The sequence below is a fragment of the Sceloporus undulatus genome, chromosome 4 (assembly GCF_019175285.1).
Source record: "Sceloporus undulatus isolate JIND9_A2432 ecotype Alabama chromosome 4, SceUnd_v1.1, whole genome shotgun sequence".
NCBI classification, from domain to species: Eukaryota; Metazoa; Chordata; class Lepidosauria; order Squamata; family Phrynosomatidae; genus Sceloporus; species Sceloporus undulatus.
The window spans coordinates 105,635,619-105,649,493 of NC_056525.1; the positions used below are offsets into that span (position 1 = coordinate 105,635,619).

The following is a 13,875-nucleotide window of genomic DNA, read 5'->3' on the forward strand; positions in this document are numbered from 1 at the left end:
GGGCTTCTCCCTTCCTTGGGCTACTGGATGATCACCACATGTGGTTGGCTCATCAAGTTCTTGTAGGTCTTCTAAGAGATTATTATTCTGTCTGCCAAACTGTAAGTCTGTTATGTTTCTTTTACAAGTTCATGGTCTGTTACTGGAGGTGACCTGTGCACTAGAAGGACAAGAATGTTGCTTGCTCTATTGGACAGCTAGAGCTCTCAGTGGGACCCAACAGAATACCTTACAAGGTTACTATAGCCCATATAGAAAACAAGTCTGCATGAACATGATATACATACAAATTAGGCACCATTTTATGTTTGTGGTGCTCTCCAGACCAACCTTAGCATACTTATAAGCACTGGTAAAGTATCCTCTTCCTTCTTCCATCAGAGATGGTAAGTTACCTTTTTGGACTACAGCTTCCAAATTCCTACAGCCAACTTGTCTGCAGGAGTTGTAACCCCCAAAAAGTAATTTTTGTCATATTGGACCACCACCCATGCATGGGCCTTGTACGTAGTAGAGAGAAACCATCCCTGAACTTCAAATAAACACACTTAGGATACAAACACATGTTTTCTAAAATTATCTTTGCTTTAACAAAAAGGCAATATGTACTTGTATAACTATTAGATTAAAATGACTGGATAGAGTTGGAACTAATGTGAAGAGCTAACCACTCCCAGAATTTAGAAACTTTATTTATTTATTTATTTATTTTGGATGACAACTCCTAAAATTTGGCAATTTTCATCTGAAATTTCCTCCCAGCCCCCCAAAACTGGGTGTAGGAGCCTTGCGGAAGTGCTTCTAAAAACACAACAATAGGGTTTATGACCTACAGACATGTGACCTACAGACCACATTTTCTCCACCCCAGTTGTAAATTATTATAATGTTCCTAATGTTATTTCCTATTACACGGTAATACTAGGAACTTTACATTTGTACATAATGCACTTGTATTTAACAGATGTGAAATGCAGTTGACATAAATGTCTCACATTGGTCAGAAGAAGCCTGCTTAATTCTAAGTGCTCACAACAAAAATTACTATAAAACTCAGATTAAGTTAACACCACTTACCTGCAGATGCTAAACAACCAACTATTAAAGCAAACACTGGGATTACACAACTTGAAGTCATTTTTCCACACCAGGGTTTCTCAAATGGACTTCCTTTGCAGATCTTTCTGTTGACAGATGTTCTTGGGAAGAAAAAAAACAATCTCTGTGGAGTTTTTTCAGAATTGCAGTCTTCCACCTGTGAAAAGGGGGAAAAAAGATTACTTTAAAAACATGTATTTAAAATATTGTTTTTGACTCTCTTTTTACACAATGCCAAAGAAAGGACTGTATTCAATGGTGTCATCTTTCTAATAGGAAACTGCTATTGCTTCAAGCATACTTTGAGCTATGTCCTCCTTATGGAACACGCTGTGAAAAAGTTCATGGACTAATTTCAACAGTACAGCCAATTTTACTCATTGTCTATAATGGCACTAGAAGTCTAAAAGGTTCAAAGGACACAAGAGAATATGGCCATGTCCACAATGATGAGAAACCCAGCTTCCTGTTGGGGCTCCTTGATCTGCAGGGTGAAAGAGCTATCTGCACAACTGGCACCCATAACAGGCAAAGAAACAGCAGCATACTCCCCCAGGTCCTTCTGACCTCTTCCATCTGCCATCCCCCGCACTGGTGCACAGTTCATATGCTCAGGGGATTCACCAGTTTCTGGCCTGATTTGGGTCAAATGGGATTTTTTTTTAATCTGGAGAATCACCCTGGAGTGCGAATTGGACCCATGTTTTGCCTGTTTTGGCTCTGTGCAACATCTAAACAGATCAATGTGGGAACAGAGCAGGAATGTCTCTTTTCCTCTGTGCAGACACAGCCTCAAGATGATCTATATTTCCGGTCAAAAGGGAGCCATTACAATGTGGAAAGACGTGTTAGAAGATTATTAATTTTACATTTTAAAGAAACCAATTGAAATTATGATAAACATCCCCAACCCCCAATTACTCCTTCCCCGATTAAATGTTAAATATGAATTGTTATTCAACTTGTTAACAGCATTTGCATCTAACAATTAAAATCATGACTTCTTCATCATTTGTGAAAATGAATTCAGTTTTCATTCACCATTCCCTGCAGTAATGTAGGCACTAGAAACAAAGATTCTGCCAGGGCAAGGCAAGAACAAGAAGGACCTTCATGTGCCCAGAGGCTGATCACTGCCATAAACAGGATGCTAGACTAGGTGATGCTAGTAGAAATGTTTCATGTTCAAAACTTTGCCCTGTACAGTCCTCCATATACTCCATGTGATCTGGATGACAACTTCCACAATCCCTTACCATTTGCCAGGCTGGGTGGAATTGATGAGATTTGCAGGCCAAACCGTCTGGAGGGCCAAATTTACATACACACACACAGATCTCTCTGCATATGGAAAGGTTAAATCCAGAAATAACAACTTTTGGGCAAGCCATCCCCCTGACGTGTTAACTAACAATTCCAGGTTCTGTTTCTCCTTCCTACACACTCATACACAAATTAAAGCCACAGTTCTGCACGTATTCTGTAGAAGAACACTTTGCTGTTGACTTTGGAACAAAATAACATGTTCTTTACAATCCATTCCAATGTGTAACCACAGATTTACTGGAAGTTCATCTATGGTTTTCCAAAAGTAAAAACATGTGAGCCACATGTGGCCAGATATCCCCTCCCTCCCCTTTAGGGAAAAAAAACTTTTTTAAAGCTCTTCTATCAAATAAGTCAGCTGTTGTCCTGCTAATTGAATCAGTAATGACTCTGGTAAATTGGTTGCATAATACCTTGAAATCCAAATTGGATGAAGGGATGTATATAAATGCTTTAAATAAGCAACTTAGTAAATGCATTCACATGGAAGGAGAGAGGGGTAAAGGATAATGAAATGCTGTAACTGACATCACAGCATATATAATGCAAGCGTGCACAGGAACTTAAAGAGAAGTGGTCCTTTTCCTTTACTGAAAAAAGTCATGAAGCAATTCATTAATCAGGAGCCATGATTTATGGTACTGCATATAAGCTCTCTTGTGCCAAACATTCAGGGCCCAAGCTACAAACTGCAGCATTGCATCAATACTCATCCGAACCCCAAATTCACTCTCCATTTAATCTGCTTAAACATGTAGTCAACACCTTTTTTAATGTCGTACATAAAAATAATAATTTTGAAGCGGTGATGCAAAGGAAGAGAGAAGACGTTTTTACGGCTGCTACAACAGCCAAGCAATCAACACTTTGCACAGCTGGTTGGGAAGAGGAGGTGACTTCATGACTGCCACAAAGTTCAGCCAGTAAGCATTCTGCACATCTGGGCTCTGCTCAAATCAGAAATTATTCCTACTGCTGAGCTCAATCCTCTGAGGAACACTATACTATTAACCCAAGAGGGCCAAGTGTGAATCCACAGCAAGCTCACCACAAATTACGTGCATCTGTCCATGGCTTTACCGGTCCACAGACCAGTGAGTATAAGTATAAAATCTATCATCACCCTCATGGTGAAAGCTTCATTTACATCATTAATATTGAAACTCATAGATGTTTGAGTTAAGATATTCTTTTCAACTCAGAATCTGCATCTCATGCACAAAACTTAAAACATTATTTATTATAAGTCAGCCAGCCATAGTAGATATAAGCTATCGTTAACAAATTCTAAAGCTGCCCTAAGCCACTCTTTGGAGAAAATCAAGGTATAAATCAAATAAATGAATAGCATACCCTCCAACATGTCACAGACAAAAACTAGGATGCATGTGACCAAGGGACATCAAAGTGAGCAACATCAGAGTGTGGTCAAGATAGCAAAAATTATTAAGGAGGAACAACACGCAAACTAGAAGACATGCAGCAGTTTACTTTTGCACTTTGAACTCAGTTTGCAGCAAGTGTAGTAAGATGAGGGCAAAGAAGGAAAATAGGGGGAGGAAACAGAAACACAGACATTGTTAAAACTGCTGAAAAAGTGGGATAACAGAAGATTAATTGGGACAGTCTCTACCAAATATGGACAGAAATAACGTCTGAAGATGTTTGCTGGGCTGTCTTTGGTTGTCAGGAAAAAGCGGTTTGAGTGTAGTACAAGGACTCTGGGAGATCAGGGTTCAAATCTCTGCTCAGACATGAAAACCCACTGAGTGACCTCGAGCAAGTTGCACTCTCTCATCCTTAAGAGGAAAGCAATGGCAAACTTCCTCTGAATAAATCGTATCAGGAAAATCCTATGATAGAGTTGACCTAAATCAGAATCAATTTTAAGACACATCACTTTGGTTGTCAGAAGTTAGTTACCAAATATATTTGAGATGACAAAGTTATATGTAGATTTTGCTTATCCTCTGAGGAGATCCAGATATGGTCACAGGGCTTGCCCATCTCCTACAATGTTATCCTTCCTAACCCTGTAAGATAGGTTAGGTGAGAGATGGTAACTAAGGACCAAAACACACTGCAGAAATAACCCAGTTTGAGACCACTTTAACTGCCCTGGCTCAATACTAGGGAATCCTGGGAATTGTAGTTTATAGTGGCACCAGAGTTCTCTAACAGAGAAGACAAAATGTCTCCCAAGACTACAGTTCCCAGAATTCCCTAGCATTGAATCAGGGAAGTTAAAGCAGTCTCAAACTGGATTATTTATGCAGTGTGATTTGGACCTAAGACCATCCAGCAAAATGTGGATTTGAACTTCACTTCTGCCTAGCCTGGTGAAGTGGGGAAACTGTGGCTCTCCAAACATTCTTGTCTCAAAATCTTACCAGCCTCAGCAAGCATAAGCAATTGTCCAAACTGTAGTTCAGCAGCATCTGAGGGACTACTGTTTCTACCCTCCTGCCCTAGTGCAAAAAGAGGAAAGAAGGAAGAAAAAAGAAAAGAAAATATTCCTGTTGCATATGAAAGACTAAATATAGTTAAAGTGGCAAAAACTTCCATCGGTGAGAATCCGTTTTGTCAGATGCATACAAGAGTCCTTCAGGATGCAAGAAATCTCCAGCTGCAAGTACCTGAGAAGGAACTGCAGAAAGCTGAAAGATCAAAACTACTAGAGCAAACTTCACAGATTCTTTAATAACTCAAATGTCAGATACGATACACGCAACAGTCTATGAATAAGGCATTCTGAAACATTAAAATCTACACCCATGACCATTTGGCAAGACAATGAACAGAAGAGAATTGGGAATCAAGAATTACTAGATACAGAAGCGCTAAACAGAACACCCTGAATAGGAAAATTGTAACCGGCTGTTAGATCACTCTTTCCTTAAGGTCAGTGTATAATCCAGCAATGCTGTTCTTTGTGGTGCATATGCCTCACTAGAATGGATTGCACAAAGAGAGGTCATGGGAGATAAAGCTATCCTGACACTCAGCATCAAAGGGCACAAGCCTACCCATAGTTGGCATCAATGGGGCTTTTACTCAATGTGTTTAAGACTGCAGCGTAAGTCTGTATAGAGCTGGACAGGAAAAGAGAGGGCTTTTCAAGGCAGAGAGGTTACATAGCTCTCACAGGAAAGGTCTGCCGACCCCTGTTCATCTATGACCTCTTCATACGCAACCATACTTCTCCACTCTCTTTAGTTTCCATTGATTTACACCCTCATGGTAAACCACAAGACAGGCTGCTATCAATCTAAGCAAACTTACAATAGAGGCAGCTGGTGGCTTCCATTCTAGATTTTAGTCTGACTCTAAAGGATCTATCCAAGGGGTTGAAACTCCTCCCTAAAATAGATTCACCCTGGAAATCTAATTTAAATTTGAGATTAAAACCCAGGACAGACTCACCATCCCACCAATATGGGAACCACCAATCACCACTGGCCTAGAAAACAAAACCTAAATGGGAAAAGTAAGAAATCTACATCTGGATCCTATGCATATACGGATACTTTTGTATATATCAGAAACCCCAGCACTGAACAGTATAACTATTACATTCTGTCTCAGAAAGTCAGTCCCCGACTCCTCATAGATTCTTTACATTTGCGCTCTCATGGCGACTTGCTTCTATTCTTCCAAATATTCTAAGGTGAGGGGAAGGGATGAAGGAGGAAAGGGAAGAGGAGAACCAACACCAATTGAATGGTACCTGTTTAGAGAAAATGCTAGCTAGAGAATTTCTGTAATTTATAATTAGAACTGGGCATAATCATTGTTAAAATGGGGACTTTCATTCTCTACTTGCTGCACATTTCCTGAAATGTCACCATCTGTTTCTTATATTATCTCCTTTCCTTCCCATTTACTTTCCTGCTTTACTTTCCACCTATTTTGCATTCTATCATCTTTTTCTTCACAGAATGAAAAATGACTTCCTATTCCTGATCTTCTTATCGCAGCTCTGTTTCTAAGACACCCATAACCTTCCATCTCAGCAGAAAAAAATGTCACAACACAAGACCCTTCCTGCTCCAGTGGCCTTCCAAAACAAGATAAACAATGCTTTTGATCAAACCCTGCTGACTTTCAGAAGCAACTTCACTTATAGTACTATTAAACAGTGCTTGGCACTTCCACTTGTTTATGAGGCAGCAGCTTCAGGCTGCAAATGTTAAGTGTCTTTAAAAGGTAGCAAATGGCTAGGTACCTTGGTTAGATGGTTAGCATACATGACACCTCAGGCAACAAAATATCTTAGGATGATCTTCTTGAACTTAAGATACATCATTGGTTCTTGGCGCTTTCATTATCTCTTTGGTTTACATTGGAACAAGGCTCTTCCAAGCAAAATCCAGCATAATTTCTTGCCTTTCTTCTCTGTCCAAAGCCCTTTTCACACATCAAATGTAGAACACTATTTGGATGGAGGAAGAGCAAAATCAAAGGAGAAACCCGTATGAGTTGATTTGGCACATCCATCCAAAATTGTGAATAAAAAAACCATAGCATGTACAGAACCAATGTGCCTAGAGGCAGGGGCTATCTTACTTTATGTAGTAATCTCACAATGTACACAATGTTCTTATAGCCAGATAGGTTTTGTTCAAATTCTACTGCTGAATGTTTGGAGTGGGAACTACTTGTGCAATAAGAACATAAGAAAAGGTCCTGCTGATAGAGTAACAAAGACTTATTCCATCCAGCAACCTATTTCTCAGAGTAATTAATGCTTCTAAGTAGTCCAAAAACATGACATTAGGCATACCCTTCCAACATTTCACAGATGAACATCAGGAAGAACACATGTGGCTAAACAGGATCAGAGTGTGGTCAAGGTGGCAAAACTTAGTACAGAGGAAGAACACAAATGCTGGGACAGAATGCAGCTGTTTGTTTTTGCCAGAGCCTAACAGAAGTGCATGATTCTCCCTATTCCTCTCCTCTCCCTCCTGCCGAGTTAACTGAGTGTACACTTCTTTTACACTTTGAAATTAATTTGCAGCAACAGTAGTAAAAAGGAAAGAATGAAAGAAGGGGAAGAAAGAGAACTGGGGGATTTAAAAAGCAATTGGAAAAGGAGCACAACAGAAAATTGACTGAGGAGTTTATCAAACGGGAGGAATTTCTCTTAAATTCGAATTCACTTAAAGTCGCTAGTTTAGCGCAATTACACGAATACACATTGCATTTGAACTGGCTCCCCATTGCTCGAAAATAGCATGCCATTGCCCGAATTTGCGTGTGGCAGTCTATCACACAATAACGTGAAACCCCATGATTGCGCTCGGACTGACTTCCCATTGCCCAAACTTGTGTGTAGTGGGTTATCACACAATAACATTAAACCCCATGATAGCGTTCAGATTGCCATTGGATTATACTGCCAATTCCCTTTGCCTGATAAACTCCTTAGACTGTCCTTTCCCAATTAGGACAACTGAAGGGGGTGCATAATAGCAAAGAGCCTTTCTGGTGTGGTCCCCCTGCAGTGAACTGTGCTGAAAGTGCTTATTTGGTATGTTTGTTCCAATCAGCAAAAGTGTTGTTATAAATGCCCCCTACTCAAGCCTGTGTGGTAAGTCAGGCTGAAAGACATAGACAGTAACTGGTCTATCACACTAAACCGTAATAGCACTATATTCCACTTTAACTGCCATGACAACATCCTATGGAGTCTTGAGATTTACAGTTTAGGGAGGAACACTCAGAATTCTCAGCCAGAAAGCTTTTGGGCCTCACTAAACTACAAATCTCAAAATTCCACAGGATGTTGCCATGGCAGTTAAAGTGGAATATGCACTATAGTGTAGTGTAATAGTTCCGAGTTCAGGGGAACTAGAACCAGGATCCCATGTCCAAGGCCAATGTTCTAAACACCACACTGGGTTCTCACACTTTGTCATTTTGTCTTTTCAAACAAGGCACCAAGTAGACCATATTAGATGACCAACAGGTTACAGTGGACTTAGTGAATGTGGGATGGATTCCACCAGTAGAAACCCAGACAACTGTATGCTCCATGTATTTGGCCAAATCTCCAAACAGAGCTAATACAGAGACATCCACTGAATGACTCACCTGAACCCTTATGTCCACTTTCTATTGGGAATGACAAAATAAATTGATATAGTCAGCTTTTTATCTAAAGCTGACCCATGAAAGTCACTGAGTGATCTTGGGCAAGTCACACACTCTAAGCCTCAGGGGAAGGTAATGGCAAACCTCTGAACAAATCTTGCCAAGAAAAATCATGATAAGGTTGCTATAAATCAGAAACAATTTAAAGGCACACAACACACACACACACTCTCTCTCTCTCACTGAGAATTAGAACAGTGTGAGCAGACATGGTAGAAATTATTATGTGTATGAGGCCACTGTGTACGATCAACTTTATTTTAAACTCAGAAAGCATTTTGTTTTGCACTTTCCCCCAATTTATATAAGCCTTCTCTTTCTAATCTGCAATTTTTCACAATTTAAAACTTAGCCATGATTTTTTAGCTCCTGTGACCTCTGATCTTATCCATAGAATTCTTACAACATAGAGCCTGACAATAGCCAGAAGGGCTGTGGAGCACTGAAGAGAGATAGTTGGAGAGTTTGGCCACATTTTTCAGTCAGGAACTGATCTGATTCACCATTCCCAGACTAACATAGGCATCAAAATACAATTATCCTTGCCAATTATATTTTTCATTATCAATTCTACACACACACACACACACACACCCCAAAATCCCATGAATAATAAGGTTTATTGCAGGATGAAATGCATACAAATATAGCTATGCTGGAAAAATTCATTTTAAAATAGCATGATTTTTTGCTGTATATTATTTTGAAAATTAGCAAAGACAACATACCAATGAACACGTGTGAGATGGACTAAAAAATTACTGATATCTCCATCTATAGAACTGAGTATTTGATTTGTATTAAGCTTCATATCCTGCTACAGCAATGGGTATATGATTCTGAATGGTGTTGGCCTGCAAGCCCACTATTTCCATTGACAATGCGATCACCATTTGTCAATACCTAGTAGACCAACTCAATTCAGGACCTAACCTGGGAAATGGGTAATCCAGATGCATTTCAAAGTTGATGAGATGTAGTCTACCCCTTCCTACTTTACCCATTTTGTTATTATCAAAACTACTCTCTACTCCCCCCCCCCTTTTTTATCAAAATGCTATGCCAACATGGTTTTTAGGTTATGTGTGTTCTAGGCCAATGGTTTTCAGTGTGTGGCCCCAAAAAAGTTCTGGACTTCAACTCCCACAAGCCCAGCCAACTTGGCCAATGGTCATGGATTATGGGAGCTGAAGTCCAGAACATCTGGAGGATGAGAGATTGAGAACCACTGGTCTAAATGATATTTCTCAATCCTTCCCGCTAAATTTTCTTGTGCTCAGATGAGGACAGTATTACAAAATATTGCTGGAAGACTTCCAGTAAATAATAATCTTATGAAGATTGTACAGTATAAAGCCAAAGACATTTTGTTTCCAGGGAGCTAAAATAGGTTTTAAGCCTCCTAGTATAATCAAACTCCCAAGAAGAGAGTGACTGTGACGCGAGAGAGTTACTTAGACGATGGCTGTGTGTGCATAACAGGTCATTTCCACAAATCTCAAATAAAGGCTATGGGAACTGGAGGGGAGCCAAGACTGAATGTGTATTTCCCACCCACCCCACTTCCACAAGACTCTTTTTGCTCCTTTTTGTATTTAATTCATTACTGCATGTTCTGTTAAATTACAGGAAACCACAAAATATACATAATTGCACCCTCAAAAGCATAGAGGCTTTCCCTTTTTCTGGCTCCAACAGCCCCAAATGAATCTGGTTTTGTAGCACATACTTTGCATCCAATCTGATAGATCAGACAAAGGCCATTTAACTAAAAGACATTCCAAACTTGTTTGGACCAAGCCAGAGGAGGATATCTCAGGGGTTTCTAAGGAGGAGTTCCCCATTTTAACAGCTGACCTTCCCAGTTAAAAGGCAAGAGACGATTTGTAACTCAATGATCAAGTACATCCTTGGAATGCAAAAGGTTGCAACATCAATTTTTAGCATTTCCAGATGGGGCTGGGAAAGGAAAGGAAACTCTGACTAAAAATTGGGAAGAACTTACTGATAGTAAGGGTGCAATAGATTACAGTGCGATAGATTGCCTTAGGGTGGAAAACTCTCCTTTGCTGGAGGTTTCTAAGCAGAGGTTGGATGTCTGCTTCTGAAGAATATGTCAGCTGTGACCTCCAGCACTCATGAGGACTAAACTTGATAGTCCTTGGGGTCCCTTTTGATTTTATTTTTCTTAATATCAGTGCCCATAAGGTCACAAAATACCCACAGGAAAAATTGCACGGCCACTCCTACATGTACTACTGGTACATGGCAAATCTAGTCACATAAATAGCCATCACTTCTTAAATTGAACTGTGTATATCCAGTTCTCTTCTTCCCAGGATGGGTCCAAGACATGTTGCTGCCTGAAGTCAAGGACAAAGTCCTGGGGCCAATTCCATATAGAAAAGCCAATGGAACCAACAGCTGAATTTCACTCAAGGGCAGCATCCTTTGCTGCAGAGATGAGGATAACAGGCAAGATTAGGATTGGATTTTGCAAATGAAATTTGCCCTCTTCCCAAATACGACACATGCTAAATCCACCTTCTGTCTTTATTTGTTCTGGCTCAGAACGTGACTGTAGACATGAAAACTAAGAGGTTAATCACACAGATCTTCATACCTTATATGCAGAACTGCAGTAAGGGAGTAGGAGATACATCCTACCATGAACACCAAGGGTAAGAGAGGTATAGGAGCAGGGTATGTTTTACTGTCTTCCTTACTCGAGGGAAAAAAAAGATCTTATCTACGTCATTGTCTCATAACCTTTGATGCAATTAGTTTTCAGAGATTAATAAAATCTTTTAAGATTGATTAAATAACATTTCACTGGGAAACTGCCTAGCAGGGGGAAAAAATACCATTTAGGTTTTTCCCAGATTGAAAGTACAAAAAGAGACCAAATTCCCTTGAAGAATAATGTGTGCTTATGCAAATCACATACAAAAGATGTTAACAGATGGGAATGAGGTTTGCAAACTGATTGTGAACCAGTTCACAGCATCTTCTGCATGAATTAGATTAAACCTCAGAAATTTGCCCTGTAATACACATACCCAAACCAGAAGTGTTTTGCTTCATAATCAAACCTCCTCAGAACAACTAAACATTATTTCTGGCATTAAGGAGGTGGAATTAATTCAGTAATATCAATACAACCAACCTTCCAAAAAATAAAATAAAATATAGAGTCTAATCTCTAGGTAAACATATCTGAATTAAGAACTTTCTCTTACAGGTGTGCCAAAGGCACAATGCCTCCAAAAACAAAGAATCAAAAAGTGTTTCCGCTTCATAGGAGTCAATCTTCCTCTCTTTAACTGTGCTTTGTGCTAAATAACTATTATAAAGAAGAAAAAGAAAGGCTTGTTTTGAAAAGCCAAAGGAAAGCCACAAGAAGGATGTTTTGGCAAAAAGTGATTCATACAGTGCATTGACAGGTTTTGCCATTCACAAAGGAAAAAGATGCCCCAGAATAGGAGTTCTGGAGCTGGTTCTAGAAAGAACATAACAAGAGACAAGGATTCTAGCAGATGAGAAAGATCTAGACAAGGACCTGGGCTGCATATGCTACTGCTTGTATGAAAAGCCTGTTACACATAAAAAGCATACAGAGTAACCATTTTGACAAAAACTGTGCAAAGTGGACATTACTGTGCAAACTGGACTAATGCAGAAAAAAAATCATATTGTGGAAAAGACCATTTGGCACAACAGAACACAAATAATATCCTATTGGTATGAAAAAGTGGCTTCACTTTTTTGCCCTGGCCCCGGAGGGGGGGGGGGAGCTTCCATGTCCCATTAGAAGGTGCATGATGCTACAGTGCTCGATCTTTATCATCAGTGTTCAGAGTTAATTCTGGAGCCTCAAGAATTAAGTCAGCTACCAGTTAGCTGTTTTGGAATGGGATGAGGCCATAAGCATTTTTCCTGGTATTTAATCACTGTATTAAATGGAAATCTCCATTGGTTAAACCATAGCTGCTTCTCTCACCTGTTCAGTCTATGACCTAAAGGCCTTGTACACAGGTAGTGTCTCCAGATATACATCTTGGAGCTTCAGCTTCATCTTTGTACTCCAGAACTTGGAAGCTGAAAAATTACTAAATACATCCTCTTTCAGGAAATACTACACACATCTAACTATAATGTTCACAGGCAATGTGCACTGATCGCAGAAAACAACATGTTCTTTCAAGGTGAATTTCTGAAACAGGCTGGTCAGATGGAAATGCACTTAGCCAGTGGGTTAAGGATTTTATCCTCCTATTGCCTCATTTTTTGTTAGCAACTTCTCAAATACACATGTTTACACAATGATTTGTACTCACCATGCCCTCTGTTTTAAGCTTTGCTTTTATACCAATTTAACTGCTATGGCTCAATGCTATGAAATGATGAGATTTGTAGTTTTGTGAGATATGAGGCTTCACTGTCAGAGGGCTCTGGTGCCAAAAACAAACTACAAATCCCAGGATTCCAAAGGATAGTCATGACGGTAAAAGCAGTGTCACACTGCATTAATTCTGTAATGTGGCAGCAGCCTCTGTTGTCATGCTACCTTTAACATTCAACATCTATATGCCAGTAGATTCAAGAGAGATTACGTTAGGCTGCCAAACCCCAACTCCATACCTGTAGTCCAAAATATAGGACAATCCATATGCTTCTGCTGAAATGATGCATCAGCTCTTACTCACACAACACTAGGAGTGACTTAAGAGTTGGCATGCCCGTTATAATTGTTTTGTGTAGGCCATTTTCACTTGCTCCACACAGCTTCCTTCTTCACACATACCACCACGTTTGTGTGTTTGTGCACAGACAGAGTAGCTCACTAGCAGACTGGGACACTGTCCTCCTTTAGTTATGATTTTTCTAAACAAAATGTCTCCTAGCCAACTCATGGCCTCTGCCTGGCAACTAACACATGAATTTCCCCTTATTTGGCTCTACATAGTATGAAAGAGGATCTCTTGGGCACTTGCTTGTGTGATTATTCCATGGAAAATGCAATCTGTGATGGTTCTACAGTGTATCAACTGACAACTCTTCAATAAATGTGATGGAATTAAAACAATACGAGTCCCTGGTCCATTACTGAGATGTTGGCAAGGGAATCTCTTTTGATACTGTTCTGTTCTTTTCTCTATGGCATTATTAAAATGGACCCAAAGTCTGTTCTTCATTATACCAGTCTAATTCTGCACAGTAATCCACTTGTCGTTCTCCTATGCCATACTTGCCTAGCCCCAAAATGTGCAAATTCACAGACCAAGCTTCCACTGC

General features: G+C 39.8%; 1 protein-coding gene across 3 annotated transcripts in view; it reads right to left on the reverse strand.

Annotated features, from left to right (window-relative positions):
* TGFBR3 (transforming growth factor beta receptor 3) overlaps positions 1 to 13,875 on the reverse strand; it is a 172,230-nt gene that overhangs the window by 143,653 nt on the left and 14,702 nt on the right. For all 3 annotated transcript variants that reach the window (XM_042463506.1, XM_042463505.1, XM_042463507.1), the window contains exon 2: positions 1,078 to 1,255. In XM_042463506.1, coding sequence (XP_042319440.1) covers positions 1,078 to 1,138 — 61 coding nt within the window. In that variant the 5' untranslated portion in view covers positions 1,139 to 1,255. The remainder of the gene's footprint in view (positions 1 to 1,077; positions 1,256 to 13,875) is intronic.